The 27,500-nt window shown below is 42.0% G+C and overlaps 1 protein-coding gene across 3 annotated transcripts in view; it reads right to left on the bottom strand.

The window, feature by feature from the left end:
- zbtb46 (zinc finger and BTB domain containing 46) overlaps window positions 1–27,500 on the bottom strand; it is a 64,218-nt gene that overhangs the window by 28,361 nt on the left and 8,357 nt on the right. For all 3 annotated transcript variants that reach the window (XM_068330015.1, XM_068330006.1, XM_068329997.1), the window contains exons 2-3: window positions 13,977–14,197; window positions 12,522–13,461 (exon numbers count right to left, since the gene is read on the bottom strand). In XM_068330015.1, the coding sequence (XP_068186116.1) occupies window positions 12,522–13,461; window positions 13,977–14,162 (1,126 nt within the window). In that variant the 5' untranslated portion in view covers window positions 14,163–14,197. The remainder of the gene's footprint in view (window positions 1–12,521; window positions 13,462–13,976; window positions 14,198–27,500) is intronic.

The following is a 27,500-nucleotide window of genomic DNA, read 5'->3' as shown; positions in this document are numbered from 1 at the left end:
GGAAAAAGGGAGAATGAATGTGTGACAGGGAGGGAGACTTTGCCCTCCAGCATGAACACTCCCACGATTGTCTGTACGTGTGTGTGTGTGTGTGTGTGTGTGTGTGTGTGTGTGTGTGTGTGTGTGTGTGTGTGTGTGTGTGTGTGTGTGTGTGCTGCACCTCAGCCAAACGACACACCCACGGGCTGTAGACCTCTATATCCTGCTCGGGTTGTCCGTTTGTCCAAACACTACGCGCCACCCCCCACCCCTCCTCCTCTCTCCCCTTTTATAACTGGTCTGATGGGGGCAGAGCTGGCCGAGGGAGTGGGTACGGTAAATAGAACAAAGCTACCTTTCTAAAATAAACACACTGGGAAAGAGGGACTTTACTGAGTTTAACTTTTTAAGAACTCCCCACTAAAGTTACCATTAACATCTCTGCGTGTCCCTGTCCATCATTCAGCCGCTCCTCCTGCACACACTTCACTCCATATACCGGTTGTTCGGGACTGACTAACTCTTGGTGAATGGTTGGGTACATAGTGTGACACATACGCCACAGCCAGCGGTGGCTACAGGGCCCATTACCGGCTATCAGATCACTAAAGAGGAGGAGGAGAGAGAGACATCCCAGCTCATATCGCATCACGTCTCCATCGCATATCTGGAGAAGAAGAGCCTTCGTCACGGGTTCTTCATCAAAAGCAGGATTACAAGAAGTTTGGGCACCATTGATCCTCTTTAAGATATTCCTTTATAAAACACTGGTTATTTCAGTTAAATATATCCTGTACAAGCAAAACCTTGGTTTTCGAACGCTTTAGACATGGAACAAATCGGAATTCGGCCAAAAAAATTTGGAATTTCTTTTTGTTTTAGAAGTCGAACAAAATTTGGAAGTCGAACGCAAAACAAACTCAGTAACATCCATCCTCTCCTCCTCCTCCTCCTCCTCCGACGTTCACGTATGCCACCTGCTCACCGCCACAAAGGTAAAAATTCTTATTTTTATTGTTCTTATGCTTTAACTGTAATGTGCTTTTTATTATAGTTTACTGTACTAAATAATTTTTCACTTAATTTGCGTTCCATTGCCCATTACGGTACCGTAAACCTCTGTCCAACGACGACGGTAACTCGTACCTTAGGCTAACCTGATTACGTTATGTTTTTTCTTTCTTTCTTACATTCTTGTGTTTGCTCCTTTCTTTTACATTTCTTCGATATGTTTCAATACTATACAATTTGATATATTAAATGACATTATGAAATAACATATTATGTTGAAAAAAGGTAGTCTTCTAGCGTCTTGGAACAGATTAAGACCATTTACATTATTTGTAATGGGGAAAATGTATTTGGAATTTGAACAAATCACTATTCAAACAGCCTTCAGGAACAAATTGTGGTCGGAAACTGAGGTTTGTCTAGTTTTTTTTAGTTAATTTTATTTTAATTTTGACATGTAATTACAACAGACTTCACACCATCACATTTGCAACATCAACAACATCCGGGGGGGAAAAAAGGCCTGACGGGTAGTCGCCATTGGGCTTGTGAAATTCCCGTTCGCAGAATCAACAAAGATCTCTCTCATTACAATGTGTTTTTTTAACTAAATCATGCATATAATTTAACATTTAATGTATTTTCACACACTTGGGCTAGGTCAACTTCTTGTTTTGGTACAGAATGGTTTACAACAAGTGACCTTACAGTCTGTCCTCAATATTATGATTATATTAAACAATAACCATCTGAAAAGTCAACCAACCTTTCCATCAGTTTGGTAAACTTATAATTTGTTAGTTGGACTCACTATTCTGAAGTTGTGCGTGTATATTTTGTGGTAAACAGTCGTTGGTTGCCTTAAAACACGAGTTGAACAGTCCAATACCTTATAAGATCAGCATAAGATACCAGACAAAGATATTTGAGAAGTGAAATTAAGTTTATAGGATTTACAGAAAGTGTGCAATAATTATTTAAACAAAAGTAGGCATGTGCATAAATTTGGGCACCCCAACACAAAAATTACTTTAATAGATCCTCCTTTTGCAGACATAACAGCCTGTAAATGCTTCCTATAACTCCTAATGAGGGTCTGGGTTCTGGTTTAGATCATTATTTTTTACAAAACATCACCAGTTCAGTTGGCTCGATGGTTTCTGAGCATGGAAAGCCTGCTTTCTAAATCACACCACAGATTTTCAGTGATATTCAGATGTGGGGATGAGATGGCCGTTCTAGAACGTTGTACTTGTTCCTCTACATCACTTGTGTCAAAAACATGGCCCAGCTAAATCACGAATATATAATATTGAGAGAAGAGCAGTTATAATCTCAGCAAATGGACTTTTTCAGGTCAAAATATTGCGTGAACAATAAACTTCATGACTATTTGATGTGGAACAAAGGCCGTGTCTTGAATTTTGGCCCCATGTGTGATCAAGGTTGACTCCCCTGCTCTACATGAATGCCTTAATCTGAGTAGGGTTTAGGGTTCCTGTGTCACTGTTGAACTTTGTTCACAAGAATCAAGTGCTGATACTGACTGGAATCCAGGAGACCTTCAGCTTTAACAAGATTCCCAGTAAATGCACTGGTCACACAGCCCCACCACCAAATCTCACTGTGGGTAACAAGTGTTTGTCTTAGGGTGCTGTGTTCTTCATCTGCTCTCCAGGCCTTAACTAGAACCGTGCCTGTGGTCTTTAATTTCCTCACTATATTCCTCACAAACTAACAGCTTTAATCTGATAGCTTTTTGTATTCTTCCCCTAAACCCTGATGTTGAACAATTTTTGCTTGCAGGTTATTTGACACTTGCTTTGAGCCCTCATGTTGCTGCTCTTCAGAGAAGAGGCAACATGTGAACAGCTTGTAATTGACCTTAAATACCTGTTCTCATCATGGGTTTCACCTGTGTTTCTAAGTCAAGGCTCAACTAGCTGAACAAACAAATTTGTTGCAATAATTAGTGCTAAAGGTATTTCTTTAAATAATTATTGCACAATTTCTGTAAATCCTATGAACTCCATTTCATTTCTTAAATATCACTATATTTGTCTGCTATATGATATATTTAATTGAAATTGCTGATTCAAACAGTGATTTATAAAACAATATCTTGAAAACTATCACAGGTGCCAAAAGTTTTTCATAAAACTTGTATATGTAAAGCTCATTAGTTTTATTCAAACATATTCCATGAAAAAATATCTTATTTTCTATTAGACTGGATATAAATACTTTTCAGAAGCTGTTTTTTTATGGTTCCAAGGTACAAAAAAACACATTTCCTGAAGAACGAGATCACATATCACCAGTGTTTACAGTAAACCAGTTCCTCTTGTGACAACAACAACCATTTTGGCTCGTCACCCTTAAAGGAAAGCTATTATTACTTGCAACTGCTCTTCACAGGTTGGATAAGTCAGTGGGTTGCAACCGTTCCAAGCACTATGTAAAGTCTGGAGGCTTGGAGAGAGTAAATCAAGGAATTAAAAGTGGATTTGAATGATTTTTCTTTTATATATATATATATATATATATATATATATATATATATATATATATATATCAGATTCTAGAGTTGGATCATCATTTGGATCCATTTTTTAAAAATATATTAGACTATTGACCATTACCATCTATCGAAACTTCTAATGTCATGGACAATAATCCCCTTAAGATCTACTACCAAACAAATCCTGATCTGGATCCATGTAATGCTCCAGATTTGCAGTTGCAGAATATTGGAATTCACAGAACTCATTGAAAATATGATGACAGAGGAAAAAATTAATAATAGACTTCTATCTAAAATTAAATGGTAGCGGAAACTGTGCTGATTTAGTAAAATTGTAAATTTGATGCATCCTCAAAAGTTGCTGAACTAGATCCCGAAGAAATATTGATATTTCATTTTAAATCAAAATAATTATGATAATAATGCAATTTTAAATTCTAAGTATGGCATTGTATGAGGGTAAAACCATCATGGGACAATTGCTTTTAGGTAAAGTCACACAGTAGGGATAGTGGCAGCCCCTTATTCTCTGAGTAACAAACCCATTAGCTGCACTTCATAGTGCTACATGAATGGGAACTGCTAAATGCTATAACACACTTTAAAAGATGCCAGTTTTGCAACACGTGAACAAAAATGAGTAATAAAAAGGTCACATACGTAACAGTTAAATAAGCGACGCCATGGAAACACCTTAATTCATACTGGCAGCTCTTGAAGCATTGTGCAGTTAAAAACATTAGATAGTGACTGTTTATATGTTTATACTGTATTCGGTTTTCTTTATTGCACCACTAATTTTTGTGGACTGTACAGTAGATCTGGAGCCACAATGCTTGCAAACAATGGTTCCAGTGGTAACCTGGAAAAAACAAATCTCCCTGCTGATCATTGGCCCTTTTAATACCAGAATTTTACATGTAAATAAAAAGTTTGCAAAGAATCATATTTCAAAAATCTGTTGAGATCCAGATGAAAAACATGTGACTATAATAATAGAAAAAGGTCCAGTGTCCTTTGTCTGAGCGCAGACATTCGGACTACGTGATGGAATTGAAGTGTTGGTGTTAATGTGTGAGGGTGGGGTTTTAGCAGTGGGGGTACTGCTGTGAATGTTCAACCACAAAAACCTCCTAACCTTGCACTGTGCCAACAGGACATCCTGTCGTGATGCATTCTGGGTAGCTTACATCTCGGACCTGCAGAATCGATGCCATTTTGAAGTGAAATGTAAAAACTTTACTGTCCACGTATTTCATGTGCAGTGTTTTATGTATGCATGTGTTTAGAAACTAGTGGGTAAGTGTGTGTGTGCGTGTGTGTGTGTGTGTGTGTGTGTGTGTGTGTGTGTGTGTGTGTGTGTGTGTGGGCCTTGGCTGACTAAAGCACACCCAGGTGCACTCAGAGTGGGATGGCTAATCTTTAACACACACAAACACACACACACACACACACACACACACACACGCACACACACACACACACACACACACACACACACACACACACACACACACACACCCTCCTCTTCTCCACACAGCAATTCTTCTCCAGCCTGTTCCAGGGGCAGGAGGTGGAGAGGTTGGGGGTGCTGACGTTCTGGAAAAAAAGCCCCGGTCAGTCCTGGGGAGGGGGCAGCTTCCTGTCCAAAATGGCTCTTTTAAAGCCAGAAATGTATAAATAGAGCAGGTGTCGGTACTGAGAACTGAAAGAGAGAGAAAGAGAAAAAGAGGGAGAGAAGGGAGAGAGAGAGAGGGAGAGAGAGAGAGAGGGGAGCTGTGAGAGAAAAAGACAGACAGCAAGAGTGTGAAAAATTGTGTGAATGTGTGTGTGGTGTGGAGTAGGAGAAGGGGCTTTTAGCTGGTGGACTGCCCATAATGTCCAGAAGGATGTGAGGTCATATGACAAAGATGGCTGGTGGGTGGTGAGAAATGATTGGTTACCTCGGTGATAATGGAACTTTTTTTGAAAAAAAAAAAATGGAATGGAGTGGGGATGGAGCGGTGGGACGACACGAGACAGAAGGACAAGAAAAGAGAAAATGTGAGGGGGAAAAAAAACAGCATTTAAGTCATCCGTCACAAATTTTTTAAAGAACAAAAGACAGAACATTGAGAAGCGAAGGGCGAAATGGGGGGCGGGGGGGGTGATGATAGGAGGGCACAGAAAGGGGAAGCAGATGATGCACGGAGGAGAGGAGGCAGGGCGAGCAGGTCACTACTGTCAATAGGGTGGGAGGAAATGGCTGAAATCATACATGTAGTTGGAGGACAAAGGCAGATGAAGTAGGGGTTGGGGGGGGGGGGCGACACATTGAGACACGGAGAGAGAGGCCTGGATTACAAAGACGGGGGAGAGACGGAAGTGATAATAGACTGACTGGAAAAAATGAGAGAGATGAAGCACTAAAAGAAAAGAGGGTGAGGCCTGGACACGATGCGCGTCAAACCGCCATCGCCCCGCAGAAAAGGGGGCAGAAAACTTCACCACGTCTGAAATATTAAATATATTTTTTGGTTTTTAAATGGAGGAGTGAATTAGGGAGGAATTAGCGTGGATTATAAATCCGAGAGTGAAGGAGGAGGCGCTGTGAGGGGTGAGGGGTTTGAAATCTGCTCAGGTGTTTTAAATATTAAACCTATTTCAAGTTTAATGAAGTGCAAATACTATGGGGAGAGTCTTAACTGGAATACAGAGAGGAAGGGGGCGAAGAGGGGGGGGGGGATCCGATTCATTATTTCAAGTGTTCACCTTTGGACTGCTGAGACTTGGGGATACGAGCGCAAGAAGAGAAAGAAAAAAGAGATAAAGTTTACGCGGAAGTGCAAACTCAAGGGCAGCTCTCTGATTGGCTGCATGTGTGTGTGTTTGTGTGTGTGTGTGGGGGGGGGGTCAGGTGAGTCCAGGAGGTGCAGGAGCTCCGGAGGAAGGAACAAGGAACGGGTTCTATGAAAAACTTACTTCTCTGTTTCGTTGGCTGTCTGCGTGCGTGTGTGTGTGTGTGTGTGTCTCTGTGTGTGTGTGTGTGTGTGTCAAAGAGGGAAATTCTGAGGCCACGGAGAGAAGATTCAGATCAAGATGCTAGATTTAAAAAAAACCTTCTCGATGTAATCAATGAGCAACAGCTAGAGGGAAGTGGAAAGAAACGGCCCACATGTGATTGAACTGTTGACGTCTACATAATCAGATGCTCTGAGCTGTATGTGTGTGTGTGTGTGTGTGTGTGTGTGTGTGCAAGATTGCCAAAATCCCCCAAGCTGCCACTAAAGGTCAGTGTGTCTGTTTTAAATACCAGCTAAAAACAAACAAACAGAAAACTACTCAAAAAAAAAAAAGAAAGAATAAAAAAGTATTTCCAGTGCCGTTATCTCAACGGATGGTTTATCGCCCCAAGTCTGAAGGAAGTAGGACAGAAATCAATCGTGAACTCACATTTCACCAACGACTTCTGAGGTGTCACCAACTTAAATAAAATAAATAATCCCAACTCAATAATTTCTAGATGAATGAAATTAAATATTTTCAAATTGGTGACACACTGGAGATGTAACGGCAGCGTAACGGCACACATTTTAGCAAGGCTGCCTCCATAAACAGCACATTTCAGTTTTATTAATGAAGTCTTTTAAACCTGTCAGAAGATAAGGCTGTTAGTTAGTCATACAGGAGGCAGCATGGGTGCACTTTGTAATTATTTTCTTTATCGGTTAGCCTGATGATTATTTCTTCAATTAAATGAGTCAATAAATTGTCCCCAACGCACTAAAACATTATCAAGTTGTTAAGGTTGTTTTGTACGATCAATATCCCCAAAGATTAGGAGACTTCAAACTGAAAAACAAAACAAAAAAAACCCCAACACTAAGCCGTAACCAGTAACATTTGGTATTTCAATCCATTCCTAAAATGGCTTGCGAATAATTTTTCTGTCTCCAATTTAATGAATTAATTGACTCATAATTTTGGTTGCAGCGTGACTTTTTCGGAGAAGATACGCTGATGTGAGGGATGATAGAGGAACACGATGAATTATTCTAAAAAAAATTTTTTTTTAAATCTCAGAACTTGATTTTCAAAAACACTCCTTTTTGATTTGTGTGATGCTTTTTTTTTTTTTTTTAAATCCAGGTCTGGAAGAAGCAGCAGAGACCAAACTAAAAATAATTCCACGTAATTCTTTAAAGGCAACAGAAGATGAGACGATTTAAAAAAAACTATCCCTTCTCAGAAATTGTCACCTCTAATACAAGACTGGTTGGAAAACTAAACGCACATGATGGGATCTCTGCAGCGGAAGCCTTGCTGATCTTATTTAACCTGAAAATCAAGATTTCTGATATTCGTGTCTGCAGACGAGGTGAGCAGCAGAAACGGTGAGATCAGGCCTGAGTGAGTCCGACAGAGGAGGAAGCTGAGCGCTCAGCGGCCTCCGTAATGACATGAAGCGAACGCAGCAGATGTTCGCAAGGGGAAGGGGATCTAAAGAAAACAGATCCTAATTCCTGCAGCTGTTTATGTCAACACACGCTTTGAAACAGCTCTGCATTAATACACTGAGCCCTCACACCGCCGTATATATCATCTTATTATTTACGGGGTAATCCAAGCGAAAATCCTCAGTCCAGCAGCTCCTGTTTGTGAGTGATGTGATAGTAAAGAAAGGAAAGCGATCACATGTGAGTGTACAGGCACTTCTCATCAATAAGGAATGAAGCAATTACAATAATCTCAAACAGAAGGTGCCCTTTCTCTTTTATACCTACTATATTCCTTTATGGACGCCAACAACTGGACCTCATGGAACAACAGCGCCAACACACACACACAATCGATCAATCACTATTTCCAAACTACCTTTCACAACAATACGCGTGCCGTTCAAGGGGCAGCACAAGTGGAGCAAAAGAAGTTACACAGCAGGACCAAAATAATCTGCATTTAGAGACAGAAACAAGAATAATGACGGATTGGAAGTTAAGAAAACATGAGAGGATAAAAGGCTAAATCAAAGCATAGGAGGAAGACGGCGGCTGCTTTAACAAACTCATCTTTAACGTCATTCATGACAATTATCTGCTGAAAAAAATAATCTTTTATCGATGGAAAGCTCGATTGATGATTCTTTGGACCGTTAAATCATTCAAGCCACTCATTGTTGTTTTTCAACTTTTTACATCTTTAAAAAGTGAATAATTTGTCCATTTGTTTGTTTGGATGACAGAACGTCATAAATTAACGGACGTATCAGTGATGCTGAGATTATAAATAATGATTATTCTAGATGTTATTGATTCTATTCTTTTAATTCATCAAATTAATATAATTTTATTTTACTTAGTGTATCTGTAGATTCATAAGTGGACCATCAGACCGTGTTTTACTCGTGTCTGACAGTACAGGTGATTCTGACCCACTGCAGGTGTTAAACTCTATTCTCAATCATTCAGGTCATCGTGATCTTAAGGCTCAATCTGAAGCTTCTGTTTAGCGTTTGAAGACATTCCACCTCTCATCCAAGAAACTCCTTCATTTCTTTAGAACAGATGTTTCCTCAGATTTCCGACCTTCAAGGATTTAAACTTCGTCTTCATGAACATAAATTCTCTGAGGACTCAGGGTTATAAAATCATTTACAACAGAAGTCCTGCAAACATCTCGCCATCTTGACCTCAGTAAACTTGTTAAACAGTCAAACCAAACCTTCACCAAACACTAAACATGTAGAAACCACCCTGTGCAAACTGACGCTACACACAACACGTCCTGCCTGTCACTCAATACCGCACTTAAACATCACGTAAGCCCACTGGGAACACAATATCCTACTTTCCTATAAAGCTGGTAACAGCTGATAACCTCCGCGGTACCTCCTGGTTTCTCCTTGGCCGACTGCTCCGCTGTGAGCAGACGGCCAAACCAGGCTGGAAGTGGGGAGAAATGTTTGTCTTCTGGTGGAGTTCACCAAAACCAGATGAACCCTAAAACCCCAACCGCAGCACGGAACGACTGAACTCCCCCAACGGCGCTTTTGTGGGCGTCTGTGGAGAGGTGAATGTGGGACTCTGAAGCTGAAGATGTTCTTGTGAGCCGTGATAAAATCTGACTTCAGGTCTCAAAATCTGGGATTTGAGGTATTTAAATGTGAGCATCAAACCCCGATAAACCCAGACGGTTCCTCCGTCTCCATTTGTCTCCACTCGCCTTCCCCTTCTCTTTTCCCTCCTCATACCCTTTCTAGAAGGTCCTTCCCTAAACCCCAGAGAGAAGGGGGGGTGGGGGAGGAGCCTGGGATGGCGAGGACGCACTGGTAATCCGTGCAGTGACCCAGGTCAATTCAATTATCCTGTTTTCTTTTGCTGCACGACGCGTGTGCCCATTTCACAGCCAACTCCCTTAATGCGCCCAGGATTAGCTTCTCTTACTTTTAATGATCTACCTATCGACGCCTTGGGCCCACCAAGCGCACACACTCATGACACACACACACACACGAACACACTGACACACACTCATTTAAGTTATGTGTTTGTTTTGAGTGTAAAGGAATTTGCTGAACTAATCAGGATAAAAGAGACGCTTTTCTTAAAATAAGTGTGTGTTGGTTTTTTTTTTTTTTAGATGTGGGAGAATGTGTTACGTAAACTGAAGTAAGACGAGCGCCGCGTAACCATCTGCATTCACCGAGGCTTCACCTCACACCTCCAAGATTTGAAGATAATCATCTTAGGTCTAACACGTTAGTGCAGAAGCTCGCTAATCTCAGCCCGGAGCAGGAAAGGAGGTCACTCTAAAACCGTAAACCGTACGGATGGCTGGCAAGCATCTGAACATCAACACAGGTCTCAATTCAAAGTACAGTAGTTTTCGCACTATAAGGCACAACTAAAAGCCTTTAATTCTCTCAAAAACCAACAATGTGCCTTATAATCCAGTGTGCCTTATCTGGGCTTGCTCTAGGAGCTAGTATGACTAAGCCACTGTGGCACAGTGTAAAAGAATTGAGTAAGCCACAAAAAGCCACACTCCGTGTCATAGTTTAGGGTTTTTTTTTGTTTTTTTATTCAATATGATTTTTCATTTCAATTTAAAAAGGCATGAAAGAAGCAAGCGAGGTGAATACACATTTACATGCATCGCTTGGTTATTCCTTCCGGTCATAGGGATCAAAAGTCTAAGACGACAAAAAAACTATTGATAATATCTTTCTGACCGTTCTGTCACCACTCCTACCCCCTCTCAGCATTCACCATTACAAAAAGTCAACAAAGTACAACCTAAATGGTGAAAAATGCAAAAAAAACTGTTGAGCTAAAACTCTCACCTCGCTGTCGAACCTAATCCTGTTATCTCAACGGTCATTTAGTTTTTACATGACCAGATAACTGGCTGCGTAGATGCCAGCACTGCACAAATGCAATAACTCTGGCAAACTCTGATTTCAAAGCCATCAAATCAGCAGTGCATAAGTTCTTTCCAAGATGGAAGTGAAAGGCTGCCTTCTTTTCTTGGCCTGCATCCATTCTTTCATCTTTGAGAGCAAGTCAAAGTTAATTTCAGCCGTCGTGACACAACCTTTAAGTAAGAAATACTCAGGATCCCCCGCCAACGGTGCATTTCACTGAATCAAGATGGTTAGAAATATACTACATAAGTTGTCCCTTAAAATCCAAAGAAATACTTGAAATTCTCAACATTTCTAAAGGAAAATTCATCGATTTTGATTTAACAATTTTGGAGGCACACACACCAGAAAACTTCATCAGGTTAATCCACTAACGAGAAGAGCCTAAATCAAACTTGTAGCCATGAAAATAGAATTAAGCAATACAAATAATTAAAATTCTTAACTAAGAAAAAGGGAACACTTACAGTATTTATTTTTTTTAGTTGCATGTGAAAATTTGTGTTGAATTCTGAATAGAATTTCAAATCTATGCCAGAACTGAATCAAAATACCAGAACCAGCTTGAGTTCAAACTGTAACCAAGGAAATTAAAAAAACAAAACAATAAAAACAATAAAAAATCCCTTGAGAGCAAAAGGCAGCACTTCAGTACAAAACTTTAAGTTTTGTGAAAAATAAACATTGTTTAGTCAGTTTTTTTTCCATCCCATCCCACCTCCTCGTTTCTTTTGTGGCAGGAGGATGATAATCGAGGTCTGAATATTCTCAGCTATTCAGGTCATGGTAGACGGTAGATTATCAGAATACAAATACGCCATTAAAGAAGAATCTTGACTGAAAACACGCAGTGGGTTTACTGATGTGTCCTTTTTAACAGTCACATCACAGGACATTTGTAAAACATCCCCAAAATGTTTTCACTGTTTGACAGGAAAAGCTGAACTGTTTCGGTTCTCATTTTCCACCACTGATGTACAAAAGCTGTAACTCTGCTAAAGCATCATTAACTCTGATTTAAGGGTTAGGACTAGATGTACAGTCCTTGTTTCTAGTGAGCCACATTCAGGTTCAATCCATTAGATGAATGCATTTCCCTGTTGGAGTTTTCCAGAGTTGCCCCCTTTTGGCTAACTTTCGATTCGTCTCTCTTCTCGTTTTCTAGAACCGCATTCAGCATGAACACCAAAATACATAAAAAAATACACCTACTAAAAACTGAAAAACATTGTGATCCATTTGTTTTTGCAACATCGGTATAAGTGATGCATATTTCATCGCTATGTGCTATTTACTTTATTGTTTTGCATGGTTTAGTGGATTTACAGAATCCCTTTTTTTTATGGTTCTCATTTGTCTCTGACTGGCACCCCAAGAATCAAACACATAATCGTACTTTTTTTGAGTCATCTGCTTAAAATTTCATATACTTTTATATATTCTGCAGACAAAAAAAACTCATTGGAAGGTAATTTTTTTCTGGTATTCCGCAGCCCTAACATACTTTCATAACTACTGACATAAATCTTGGACGAAAACAGACAGCATCACAAACCGAAGACAGGCGTCAGTGAACACAGAAGGATTCCGGTTCGTCAGCCTTACCTGGGATTTCCTGCCCGTTGTAGTTCCATCCAGCCACGGCCAACATGGAGGGCAGAGGAGATCCAGCTCTACTGTCCCGGTCTCTCTCCCTGTCTCGCTCTTTGTCCCAGTTCCGCTCAGCCTGCTGGGTAATATGTCTGACAGTGTCCTTGTTCTTCCTGTTCTTTCTCCTCCCTGAACCTGATAGGGGTTGCCAAGATCCCTCTGCACCTCCTCCTCCTGCAGCACCCCCAGCTCCTTGCTCCCCCTGGCTCTGGGTCGTCCCCCCCCGGGGGGCGTCCCTGGGATGAGAGGAAGAGGCCGGAGACACCTGTTCCTCCTTGACGGTGATGGGCCGGTAGTCGTGCGGCCAGGCGGGCTGGGAGTCGTGGCAGGCCTCCTCCTGGCTCTCGTGGCTCTTGGGGGGTTCTTGGTCCTCCTTGCCGTATGTGCTACCACCCTCGTGACAGCTGGCGATGGCGGAGTCCCCAGAAGAGTTCGCTGGGCTGGTGCGGCGCACGAGCCAGGGGGAGGTGCTGCGACCAGACATGATGGAGGCCAACGCTTCAGACGCCATGCCGACTAGACCGCCGCCTCCTCCTAATCCCACTCCAGCGACTCCCCCAGGTCCGGCTAAACCGACTCCCCCGCCTCCTCCTCCTCCGCCGACTATGCCCACGCCAGCCGCCGCCACGGCTCCCATCTCAAAGTCGGCCAGCTCGTCGGCCATCTCCGAGCGGATGCTGATGTCCAGCGCCGCCTTGATGAAGCTGTGGCAGGCCTGCACGATGTCCGTCATCTGCAGGTAGCTGGCGGCCGACATCACCTCGATCACGTTCTTGCTGGTGAGGGCGAGGTGCGCCGAGTACATGAAGTCCAGGATGGCTTTGAAGCCCGTCGCCGTGACGATGTCCAAGTGTGTGACGGTAGTCTGATGGTGAGGCTCCGCCCCTTTTTTAACCTGAAAGGTGAGAAGGAGTCTCTCTCAGGATTACATTTAAAGTATTTTCCGCACTATAAGGCGCACCTAAAAGACTTTAATTTCCTCAAAAACCAACAGCGCCTTATAATCCAGTGTGGCTTATAATCCAGTGTAGTTTATATATGAAAAGGGTTTAAAATAAGCCATTTATTGAAGGTGCGCCTTATAGTCCAGTGCACCTTATATATGAAAAGGGTTTAAAATGGTTTTTCCTCAATGTATATTTTCCCTGTTTCTGTCTGTTCTGCTACTGTAACGTTTAAATTTCCCACTTTGGGATAAATAAAGTATATCTACTGTATCTATCTAAAATGTACCATTTATTGAAGGTGCGCCTTATAGTCCAGTGCGCCTTATAGTCCAGTGTGCCTTATAGTCCAGTGTGCCTTATAGTCCAGTGTGCCTTATAGTGCAGAAAATACTGTACACTTCATCACCAGGAAGACACACGGAACAGAACGCCAATGACTGTTGAGACCCCGACAGTTCCTCACCTGACAGTAAAGAGTCTTGAAGTAGCGCGAGGAGCCCAGGAGGACGTTCTTGTGGGCCTTGAAGATCTTCCCGTCCACGATGACACAGGCGTCGCAGAGGATGCCGTGCTGCCTCTGTTCGTTGAGCTCCCTGAGGAGCTGACGGTAGTGAGAGGCGATCTCCATGTCCTCCTTCCTGTTGTTCATCTGTGTAACGGAACAGAAGCCTCTCCTCTGAAGGTCTGCGGGGGGAAATAAAACGGATGTCACATATTAGTTTTCAACATGTCATACATGAAACGTAGACTAGAATTTGGCGGTAAGGAGACATGAATTCTATTCCGTTTTGTAGATTTCTAGGCAACATATCCACACGCGTGGTTGATGACTGTATGTCGGTTTCATTTTCATGGGGGAGGGTGGGATAAGGGGGGGGTGAAATAAGCAAATTTAGCCAAGCTGCTGCTTTAAAGACGTGCCAGGGTAAGGATATCTCAGTAATGACGATGACATTAAAACAATGACATCAATAGAAAGCACATCTGAACCGCTGTAGTTTGATGTCTAAAAACAGCCCAGTAACAAATAGTCAAAAATCTCTGTGCTTAAACCTGACAGGTTCATTTATGTGGGTGTGTGTGCATGTGGGACAGAGAAGGTGTGTGTGTGTGTGTGTGTGTGTGTGTGTGTGTGTGAGTGTGTGTAAGCTCATTAAAAACGTCAGTTAAAAAAGCAAAACACTTTCACAACAGTTGAGAGGGAGAAAAACACCTCATTTAGTGAAGACCACTTTACCATTACATTTATCAATAAACACCGTCTTGTTGGGGGTTTTTTTTTCCACCGTTTCTCCTTTGACTGAATTCTCAGTCGACCGTCTAGTTAAGACGAAAACTCACTCTTAAACTTTCACCTCGGTATTTCTGATCTTGCACAGTTCACTCCAGGGTTGGGAACACAAAGTTTTTGTTGTTTTTTTGTTTTTTCTTGCAAAACTAGAGAAAAAAAACCTCAATGACAATTTGTGGAGCTGAGCAACCGTCAACGGATTGAGACGCAACTTTTTCAGCAGACTATTAATTGACAGGATTCATGGTTACTGGTTTGTTTCACAATCTAAACGCCACAGAAAAAGCCGTGGATCATTGCTATCGTTTATGGTGCAAAGATTCTTGCAGCTTTTGTGGGTCACAAACAATAATGTCTGCATTTTTTCTCCTGGTATACAGGTTAGGCGACAAACAAGAAGTATTTTTTTTCAGCAGAACCAAGGCCACAGGAGAGAAAAGAGAAGACAACGGCAGATGAGTGGATATATGTGGAACCGTTCACAAAGAGGTGGCAGAAAAACAAAGAAAGACTCAACAAGACAAAGCCAATACAGCGGTACCTCTACTGACGAATGTCTCTACTTAAGAAATGTTCTGCTTACCAAACGCCTCAACAGGAAAATATTGCCTCTAGTTACGAAAGAAATTTTGAGTTACGAAAGGTAAAACTACAGTATGGGCTGATACTCGCAGCTCCCACAGGTTGCTGAACGCAACATTCTCATAGCTGCTCTGCCATTGGCTATTTCTAGCAACCTGGCATCCCATTGGCTAAGAGGGACCTCTGTGTGGAGCTAGATAGGTGTCTATGCAGGGTCCTCGTCGTTCGGCCCTCGACCCATGAGGTGTTCTGATAGTTTTACGTAAATATATTAACTTTTAGAGTATTCACTATGGACCCCAAGAAAGTGACGGAGAAAAGTGGAAAAGAAGAAAAGAGTTTTTTTGTCCGTACAAACAAATCAAGAGATGATAGAAAAGCCTGAAAAAAGGATGCGTTTGGTTGATCTCACCAAAGAATCTGGCCCTAATGCATCTACAATCACCACGTTATTAAAACTAAAGGAAGTTTAAGGAGTTTAAGGCATCGCGTGGGTGGTTGGAGAAGTTCACAAGGAGGACTGGAATTCACTCTGTTGTTCATGGGGGGGCAAGAGGGCATGAACCAAAGAGGGCAAAAAACAATGAGGATGGCAGTTAAAAGGTAAATGACCGTCATTATTATTATTCTTTACTCTATTCTGTTTTTTACATTATGCACAACTCTCATTTATTGTGTAATAATCTAATCCTAACATGTATTTGTTACATGTTTTGATGCATTTTTATGCTTTATAAAACATTCACGTCTGAATTTTGGGGGGCTTGGAACGGATTAGGGCGTTTGCATGGAAAATGAGTCTCTACTTATGAAATTTCTTCAAAAAACCAATTTTGTAAGTAGAGGTACCACTGTACAACACACACACACACACACACACACACACACACAAGAAGTCAGGCAGTGCATTAGCTGGAGCATTAGCAGCCGCCGCTCCCGCTCTCGTCTCGGTGACGACTAAATCGTTTGGGACGTGGAGTGTTACCGAACGCAGCGGTGATTTGTTTTGGGACGGCCACAGCTGTCAGCTCTCGTGGGCCGTCCGGAGAAATGACAGCTCCGGGTGGCCGAGGTGACAGCAGCGTTTGGCTCGGGGGGAGCCGGCACACTTCAGGTCATGTTTAGCGAAGCCCTGCTCAACCTGATGGCTTGTAAGATCAGATAAATCTCCCACGTCCACTCGGACAAACACACCTCCAAAGTAAAGCGACGGACAGACGGATGGAGTGACGACTAGTGCTCCCGTTGACCGGCAATTCTTTAAATCACATAAGTAACGAATACACGGCAAAAGGGGGAGGAAAACCATATGTGAATCCAGAATAATACTAACCAAAGTCTCAAAAGGCAACTTTTGCACGTTGTGTTTTCATCCTCTGGCTCACACTTCTTTAAAAAAATCTATTGGCGTTGTAACCTTGAGATATTCTCTCCTTTCTGCGTTGGCCTGATGGAGATATTGAGAGTATTCACCTCTCACCTTTGGAGACAAACCTCCTCGTCTTTTCTGCTCTTCTTCTCTCAGGGCCACTGGCAGATTTGATTGTATGGCCGAGTCTATAAGACAGACTCTCTCTGAGCCAAACACAAAACTCAGGTGAAGCCATTTACTCAATGAGAAATACTTCAATGCGTTGCCATTCCTCTCTTTTTTTCTCTTTTTTTCCCAAGCAACGTGGATGGAGAAATACAGGGTCACCATACAGCAAATACCAATCAGCACCGTTTGAAAAATGTTTCACTTCTATTGGTAGCGAGGAGGACTTGGTGACAAAAGACCAATTATAAATAAAAAATAAAAAATAAATCATCAACTTGAATAAGGTTACTGCGGGGGTCAGGGTCATGGAGTTATTGTACCATCGATGGGAACATGAGCAAAATAGGGAAACATGCTAATGACATCAAGAGCAATCTACTCAGAAACAGAAGAGATATGAGGGCGAGTTCACCCACACAACAAGAAAAAATCTATTTCTTCTCTTAGCTTCAGCGTTGAAGCCGTTCAACCGATAACCTTAAACTATATAAAAAATTTTTAAAAAAACGCTCTCTAAGATTTTGGCCTCCACTCCCGACAGAATAGACGAGGGGTTTTTTTTGTGATCATTGCATCGAGAAAAAAAAAATCTTTTAAGAAATGAAACAGCAGCATCTCTTCATAAAAAACACTCAAGGTGATCCACAAAAAAATGAATTCTAAACACATTTTTTCTTATACTTTATCGCGGTGGAGACGTCAGATCTGAAAGGAAACTCTAGATTCAGACAAATAAAACCAAAAGTTCTCAATGATAATTTAAGTGTGGGTTAAACTGTGTTTGCTGTCATCTTGTTTACAAGAATAAAAATGGATGAATGTTAAGCTGAGGACCGTGTGATAAACTGGCGATTTATCCAGGGTGTTTCCAGCCTATCAGCTGAGATAGGCTCCGGCGTAATCTCGTGACGCACATCCGGATAAGTACTGATTGTCTCGTCTTCAAGAAAAAGAATGATTGAATGTTGTGCAGAAGTGTGAACTTTGTTTGAATTTCTTTTAAAACTAAAAATTGTCAAAGAGAAATGCGTGTGTAAACGGATTAAACGCGGTTCATCAGTGCAACTTTTATTCCGTGTGGTAAATCCTGTGCAAAAGAACGAGTGGTTATATCGCTGTAGCACCGCTCTGCTCTGCTCCTGGAGGCCATATTTCTAGGTGAAGCATTCGAGTGTGTTTGAGTCCTTGTGCAGTGTGTTTGTGGCCAGGACTGCACCCAAAAACAAGCTAAATGGGGCCTCGGATTGAACAAAAGCAACGATTAGCGGAGGGCAAAAACAACAGAAAAGGGCTGCCAGAAGGAGAGAATGAGGTGTAATCAGATTTATTGCTTCAACAAACGTTGAGACGAACTGAACTGGTGTTCAGGCGGAGAAAAAGAAGTTTAATGGAGTGTGCTTTAACCTCTAAACTCTTCACTCACCTAATTGGTCTGTTTAACTTCAACATGTCCACTAGTCGAAGACCCCTTCTCCATGGGGAACTAATCCCAATCCCAATCGCAACGTTGGATCACGCTACACACACACTTGGGTGATCTCCGGCGTTCACTGCGTCGTTTCATTCCCTCGGTGAGCTACAGTATTTTCCTCACAAGCCCAGACCGAAGGGACAAAAAAGCAACTCCAACCATGTGAGTTCAGCCTTGATTTTCTGAACTTTTTTTTTTTCCTTCTTCAAAATATACACTTGACACAAGATTGGAATGTAAGATAAAATTAACTTGTCAGACAATCAAGTAAAAGAGAGACACTTTTATGTTTCATCCAAAGCATTAGCGAGTCTCACCAAGGCTACAGAAAAAGGCTGCAAGCTTTCAGGATGTCACAGAGCAGAAAAAACAAGCTTTTTCATCCCCTTCTATGAAATTTCACCGCTAAAAAAGCAAGGAAAAAGTCATCAAGAAGCTGCCTGACAGTCTGAGAGTGCTTATTTGTGGTCAGAGACGATTGTTTCAGTAAAAAAAACGCCACCGGAGCTCTAAAGTCCCTGTCGCCTTTCAGAGAACAAATCAAAAGTGAACGTCCTCCTTAACTTCCCCACTTGCCTCGCACAAAAACGCACTCAATCAAGACCCCGGTGTCCTCATAACAAATAAACACAAATCAAACCCCCCCCGTTCCCGAATACACAAGTGCATACACACACACATCCATGTGCTCGGCGGAGCCGTAATGGCATCACACCCGGTTTGTCCCGGTCGCATCAAAAAGCAAAGTCACTTTAGGCCGCGGCCAGATGATTAAAGAGAAGAGACATGTGATGGAGTGAGAGAACGGGGCTTCCTCCTTCTTGTGTTTCTCTTAATGCAGCCTGTCCCTCCGAGCCAACTCTGCCTCCTTGACCGCTCAGGATGGGGGGGGGACGGGGACGCAGAGAAAGGTCCTTGAGGATCAAAAAAGTCCAGCAGAATTCAAGTTCGTGCAGCGGATTTAACGTCTTCCTGAGGTTTTCAGACAGCGGACGCTGGATGGAGACGTCGCAGGAGGTCAAAGGTTGTCACATTGGGTGTTAATAAATTCTTACGTGACATTTAAGCAAATAAAATCCTCCTTTCTTGATTCAGTCCTGCAGGTGTAGGCTTAAATGCTTTCAACCCCCTGTGTGTGTGTGAGTGTGTGTGTGTGTGTTATTGCAGTCCCAGGCAGATGAATTTATTGAATTACGGGATTTCCAATTGGTCAAGGCCAGTTATCATTTAGAAGCCAGTCTGCTGCTCGCAAAATTGCCATCCTCAACTAATCACTATATATTCAAATTACAGCCCTCCACTCAAACAAATTTAACAGTTGTGCTCATTATTTGATAAAGTGACTTTGGTGGATGAGCACGTTGAACTCGGTGAATGCAGGGAGTTCACAGAGCTTGTAGCGTTAGTAAAATAATAAGGCGAAATAGAAAAAGTAAACAACAGGCAACACATTTGAGCATGAGGGGAAAAAACAAATCATTTAAAAATGTTGCTCAAAAAAAAGTTTATGCATTCATTTTATTGAACCTAATCAGTATTTGTCTCGTATGTCAGATAGGATTCTGACTTTGGATCACTGGAGCTTATCCCAGCTGACTACGGACGAGAGGCAGGGTACACCCTGAACAAGTCGCCAGCTCATCAGAAGAAAGAAACAAAGAAACAACCACTCACAGTTATGGACAACTTAGTGTAGAACAATTTGACTAAGCTGCATATTTTTGGAGGTAGGAAGACGCTGGAGAACCAGAGAGAACATACAAACAGCAGAAAAGCTCCCCAGGTGGAATTTATATATACATTCACTGAAGGGAAATTAAGAATTAAGAATTGAACCAACGTCCTTCTTGCTGTGAAGCAGCAGCACTGACCCAGGATGAAGACATTTGTGATAATGTTCATTTGTAGTTCTGAGCCAGTCAAGTATGAAAAACTTTTTTTTCCCCCCAGATTATCCCATAAGATTAAAAATCCATGGATGTCTTATTAAATATAAATATTGGTACAGATGTGGAAAAACTTTCAGTTAAAGGTTTAAATTAATTTTTTTCTTTTTTTACATCTGTACCAATATTTAACTCTTTCTTCATCAGATGACACTTAACGGATCTCTAATCTTCACGTCGTGACACATGATCAATTCTTATCATTTTCTATTTACAACCTACTTAAAATGGAATTCTGGTCCTTTCACCACCAGACTACCTTTATCTTGGATAGTCTCTAAAAAAAAATCTGTGGAGGAAAACCAACTCAAGAATGTCCAGAAAGTGAAGAAGAGAACAGAACGGAGGAGGGGATATCAAATCAAGAGCCTGAACTTCATATTGTGATCCATTTCCGGATTCACGCGTGATCAGCACAACTTTATCACACAAACTCCACTCGTACGTTGCCCTGCAGGAGCAGAAAGTATCTGTGGAAAATACAAACAGGTTTTCGCTGAAAGAAAATGAATTACGTACAGCTTTCAAAGCAAATGAAATAAACAATGTCAGCCTCAATATGCTAATCTCTATAAAAAAAATGAAAAAGGCAAAGAAGAGAAGAATTGTTTTGCTTACATTTCGATTTTTCCTTTAATATAAAAAAAAAAAAAACAAGACTGCATGCATGAGTAGAACTGAAATGATTCAACTGGACAACAGAGCACACAGCGGTATGATTAAAGACAGCCATTACTTTACAGAGTAAAATCTATAGCTCCTCCACTGAAATAAAAAAAAAAGAAGTCATTATATGATTCAAAAGGTTTACTACTTTTATTTTCAAATCCATAATATAACCAGTGATACCTGAAACTGAATTAGGATATGTGAGGCTCGCGAAACGTTAACATTAAAACCACGAGACGAGGTTACAGGGAGAAACAGAATTATAAAAAGTAAAGCACCAAGGAATGAGGCTAATAAAGTAAAAAGGGGGTGGAGGAAAAAAAAGAGAAAGAGTCAGGCTATAAAGATAGAGACAGAAGATAGACAGAGGGGGGGGGGCAGGAAGAAGGCGGGGAGAGTGACTCAGGCAGCCAATATTTTTTAAACAGCTTTGCTTCCACTCAACTGGGCATCGAGGCCATTATCCCGGGGTTAATCCCCAACCCGACGGAGCTGCCAGCCTTCCGGGACAAGCCGGGGTGGCAGCCCCGTCAACAAGGCCGACAGACAAAAATAACACACACACACACACACACACACAAACACACACATGTGACACACAAGTGCACTGCCTGACACAAACAGGCCTGCAAGGTGCAATTAGAAATAAATAAGACAACTAAACTATTAGTTGTGAGACGGATGTTCTCAGCTTCTTTATTCCATGTTAAAACCAAAAACGCCGCCTCTGACTTCTTAACATTTCACTCCAGTGTTTCCGGTTTTTTCCACCAGATTTCATCACGTGGAGGTCCGGCACCTCGCTGTCACTTTCTCCCGTCCTCTGTCTGTCCCTTCGGCCAACGCCCGTGGAGTCAAGGTGGAAGAAGAGATTGACTCAAAGAAGGATAGCCGTGTCCTGTGGAGACGGACCAAAGAGGATCCAGGAGGCTTAGGAAGACTTAGCACTACTCGCTTAATCTCCCCCACCCCTGATGCCCCACACCCTCCGACACACACCACCCAAAAACAAGATCTAGAGCCCCGGCATCTTCGCCCCCAGATGTCCAGGTTGGACGTCAGGTGTCTGTACATTCTCAAGCCTTATAAAAGATTATCTATATTTATGCATCACACACTTCAACCATGTGTTACATACATTTTATATTACATGAAACTACCAAACTTACGACAAGAAAAGTTAGTCGTAATCGTCACAGGGTACTGACCGGTGGAGCCGGTGCTTCTCCACCGTCACCTTCAGCCGTCAAGTTGTTAATCCTGGGGGTGTTCTTATGGAAATCCAGCCGCCGTAAGACCGACTGGGATCATCCCAGAACGACCGGAAAAGAATTGGTGGCTCTAAGATGTTGTTGTTTATGTCCTTAAGCCTGACAACTAATGGCTGAATGTCAGCTTCACCTTCAGCTCCGCTCCAAAACCCACCAAGTGTCAGAAACGCAATCTGACGGGTAAAGAGCTTCAGGAACAGGGTGAGGACGCCAGAACACCACGTCTACCTGTCGGTTTTTTGTGGTGTCTTCCTCCTTTGTACCTGTGTGTGTGTGTGTGTGTGTGTGTGTGTGTGTGTGTGTAATTTCTGGTCTCTCTCTAGGCCCCTAAGCCTGCTATATCTCCCATGGTAACTCCCTGACTGACGACCCGGGGCTTAGCCTAAATTCTCTCTCTATTAAAAGCTGTGAAATGCAAATAATGAAACATCTCATTACCACTGTCGGAGAACCCAAAATGAAAAGATGGGGGGGGTGGGGGAGTGGAGAGGGGAGGATGAGGAAGGACTGTAACACAACGCAGTGCCAGGAATTTAAAAAAAAAAAAAAAAAAAAAGGGCTAGAGAGGAGGGAAGGTGAGAGGACTGGGAGAAACACAAAGTGAGAGCCGTAAGTGAAGTAGAACAAGAGGAGGAAAGGATGGGAAGGAAAGGGAAGGAGGACCTGATAGAGCAGACAGAGGAGAGGAGAGGTGACAGGAACACAAGGGGCTCTTTTGTTACCTCAGCCAAAAGGAAGAAGTTATGGGAGCGCCGACGCTGCTTTTATTGGAAAGATAACTCGAAATGATGTGAATGGATTCTTGATCTAATTATTTAAGGGGTGGGTCGTAAAAAGAAAGAGTTTATTCCAATTGATTCACTTTTTCCACTTTCATAATGATTGAGATATCAGACCCTATTTTTAAAAAAATCTTTATTATTTTTTTTAACTAAAATTGTGAAAAAAAAAAAGGAAAACCAAGATAAAAATACTTCAACATGGACCATGTCACACCATTACGTGCAACTGGATTCAAATCCAGATCATAATCTCTAAGATCTGTGTTATAATCCAGATGTGAAAGATTAGTATATTATATATATATAAATACACTGTATATATATATAGTGTATATCATATTTAAAATTGGGTCACAGTCTAAAAAGAGATGCAGAGGCATGGTCCGGAGATAATGTGACAGGTAAGAAGTTTCACCAGGAAGAATACGGATCCCAGATCTATCATTGTGGAAAATCTTTTTTATTGACAAGCGATAAACTGCTGAGTATAAGCATCTGACTACAAAACGCCCGGAGTGTGTTCCCGATCACCATCACCGTGACACCTCACCTTTGTGTGTGGAACATATGAACTCTTATACGTCTTCTAAGGTTTGACCACCTACACAAACTGGCGCTGAGCCGTGACACACGCGTGTGAATGAGGAAGTGTCATTTAAATGTCAAAACGAGTAGAGCTACAGCTCTTATACTCACCTATAGGATTTTACACTGAGGCCCATATTTATGAGATTTCTTTTGCATTTTGAAAAAGTTCTGCATTTCCACAGCAACAATTTTGAAATGATCCTCCCCCACACACACACACACACACACAGATCTGCAGCATCTGTAAGAGCAGTAGTGTGTACGGCACAGAATGAGATCAAAGTAGAGATGCAGCGAATCTCCATTGGAGGAACGTTAATGAACTTTAACAGTCTTCAGCACAAACAAAAAAAGACAGCCTGACATGGTTATTCTGATGCTGCTCCGTCCATAATATGCCGTCTGTGTACTTAAATAAGGCTGGTGCTGATTGGCCGACGCAAAGCTGGTGTGTTGATATCATCATTGTCAGAGACGTTACATCCAACGGTGCTACGGTGGTATTTTTAAAATAAAATAAAACTGGGAGTCCATTTTCAGGGTATGAAAAGTCTTTTTTTCTTTTTAAATTAACGCTCAAAAACCAACAAAATATTATTGTTTCTGGGAGAGATGATGGTCATGTAAGGGCCCCTGAGCTCTAAGGTAACAAAAAAAAAAAAGTCCACAGAGTTTCATCTTAAGATGAAATCACAAGTAAGGTGATAAACAAACTTTTGTGGTCAGTGTGTGTGTGTGTGTGTGTGTGTGTGTGTGTGTGTGTGTGTGTTGGCATTTGTTGATTTTCACAGCTTTATCATTTTACCACCTCAGAGTTAAGCTGCTGAAACAGAAATGCTTGACGGTGCTTTCCCATAATTACTTCTTGAAGCATCACTTCTTTGAAACGCATGTGTGTGTGTAGTACGAGGAAGTGAAATCACCTCCAGGAAGTGCTTATGTGTATTAGGTGGGAAGGGGGTTTAGTTGTGGACGTACTGATGAAGAGGAGGGGTTTTCATGTGACAATAACCACATCTCCTCGTGCGCTTCTCCTGGTGCAAAAACCTGGTTTCATCACCGCAACGCTTTTTGGAGACTCGTCTCCTGACGTGCGACCAACGTGATGTCACGAGGGAATTCACGGGAGGTGGAACTTAAAGGTGTGGGATTGTCTAACGGCAGGATTGGTTCCTGACTTCTGGGAAGAGACTGGTGTGATGGGATGTGAAAACTAACAAGGTGCATTTTGTAAAAATTTTGGAGAAGTCGGAGAATCACGTTGGCTGTAAAAACAAAAAACCCTGGATTTGTGTCTACTTCAGTTTTCAACATATGCGAAAAACGTGTCAACAGCAATACAGCACGTGTATGTACCTGTTTATTGAATCTCACTTCTGAAACGTGGATATTAATGCGCTGCCTCCACAGCTCTGAGAAGGTTTTCATCAAAAATTACAGAGGCTGACTAAAGAAGAGATGAAGTCAGGCTCAGTGAAGGTTAGTCTAAGTCTCTCAAAGCAAAAGAGACATTTCAGCACAAGATGAATCAGAGGAGAGACAAACGAACAACGTGATGGAAAAATACCACAGTATTCATCCATCCATCCATCCATCCATCCAATCAACAGCTCACCATTAAATTAAATTCTACCCTATTTTAATTTTCATTAAGTGAATAGAATTCACATTTATCTAATCATTTACATCCACTTGTGGTCATGTGACCACCCTTGTTCTTTTTATATGTGACAGAAAAACAAAACTGAATTTTTTTTTTCTTTAACTCGTCCCTCTTCCCAGTGACTTTTTGGATCCTTTTGCCTTTTTCTCCTCCAGTTCCACTCAATTTTTTTTTTTTTTGTCATTTGCCACCATTCTGAAAAGCACCAGATGGCTCTGTGGCTAAAGACAGTGTGAAAAAATAAGGAGGCTATGGAGTGGCTCAAAACTTTTAACACCCACCCTTATCTCTCTCTCTCTCTCTACCAGCAAGACACTCAAAGAAAGAGACAAAGAGAGAAGAGATAGAGCTTAGTTGTGTGTGTGTGTGTGTGTGTGTGTGTGTGTGTGTGTGTGTGTGTGTGTGTGTGTGTGTATTCCTGTGGATGTGCAGACCTTTCTAAATGTCTTAACACAAAATCTGTCAAAAGCAAAAAAGCAACTCATCACGGCCAAACTGAACCCAGATAGCGGAAACAAGTCACTGCAGGCACCAGTTACATACATGTTGGACACACACACACACACACACACACACACATACATACCTGACACACACTTTAACACAGTTGTTTGTTAAACTGTGTGGATTCTAAACGCACAAGCGAATGACTTAATGATGTTGACTCACTACTGGTGGCCATTCACTATCTGGTGCAGAGGCGGGTGTCCAGAGTGTGTGTGTGTGTGTGTGTGTGTGTGTGTGTGTGTGTGTGTGTGTGTGCGTGTGTGTGTGTTGTTCTGTCAGATGGCAAACAGAGGCATCTTTCCCAAAAATCCACACAGGGCTGTGGCTCACAATGAGCTCATGCAAAGATGGGGAGCAAAAAAAAAAGCCACAGCTTAAGTGCGTACTCACAAGGACAACAGGCACACCCTCCGCGCCCCCCCAGTGCAAATATCAAAACAAACTTCACTCCCAGCTAATCTGACCCTCAAACACTCCAGAGGGTGCACAAACAAGGAGAACATCGTTGTACTAAATTAACTTAGCACTCAACATATACTGAGAAGTTATGACCTAATGTTCCCACGGCTTCCTGTACAAATGAATGGCACACACATTTACATAGAGGTGTTGACAAAAAAACACACACTTGTATTTAATAGCCGCGGGCTGCTTGTCACTCATCACGCTGATCAAAAAGCGGCGACGATGCCACGCTGATGAATCTCTGAGCATTTTTTTTTTCCAAATCTGTCCTTCAACGGAGAAAAGAAGAAAAAAAAGGAGGTAAGATAAAGGGAGAGAAATGAAGAGAGGAGAGGGGCATCTAAATATAGAGAGACTCACATTTCTCGAGTCAGAAAAAGAGACAGTGAAGGGTACGGAGGGGGGGGGGGGATGTAAGAAGTAATAAAGAAGAGGAAAAGTGGAAAAAAAAAAGAAGGGGAAACAAATAGGACAGGAACAGAGAGATGGAAGAAAAATAGGGTTGAATTGGTAAAAAAAATAAGAAAATGGAAACTAGAAAAGCTGTCAGAGCGGCTCTTGATCGATGGTCATCTCATCCAGGCTGGGGTTTGCTCAGCTGGACATGGCGGACACTCAATTCCATTTGTGGAGACACGAGAGTTCAATTTGTGGACGTTTATCGATAGGTAGCATCGATACGGAAGCATCTCCGGTTAAACTTTTTGTTTCCGCAAACCGACTTTTGCTCCTTTTGTTGAGTAAATTCAAAAACTAATCAGCAAAGATGCAAAAATCATTGAAGTTGGTGGTCTTCTTCGCTTCTAGGCCGCGCCGCGATTCGCTCTTCCTGAAGGAATTGCATTAATGAACTACAATGATGTCTAAAGGCTAAGAAAGAAAAAAAATTAGCATTTTTTAAAAAAATTCAATCGCTTCGACAAACGACTCTTGGAGGCGCGTGGACGCTGATGTCGCTCGAGGTCACGAGGCGACCCCGTCCCTCCGCTGGTGATTGATGACGAATCAGGTTGGACCAGACAAATGTCACACTGGTATCCTCACTTCTTGTCCTTTCCTCCTTCGTCATCACTTCTTTACCCCCCCCACACACACACACACACACACACACACCCCATCCTCTTCATCTGTCTGTCTTTTCACCCATTGCATGTTTAACCAAAACGCGGTTTGACATTTGACTGTCACCTGTTGTCTAACATGAATGGATGC

Source organism: Antennarius striatus, chromosome 2 (genome assembly GCF_040054535.1).
Source record: "Antennarius striatus isolate MH-2024 chromosome 2, ASM4005453v1, whole genome shotgun sequence".
NCBI classification, from domain to species: domain Eukaryota; kingdom Metazoa; phylum Chordata; class Actinopteri; order Lophiiformes; family Antennariidae; genus Antennarius; species Antennarius striatus.
Note: the sequence above shows the minus strand (reverse complement) of the source record. Positions and strands in the feature narration are given on the sequence as shown.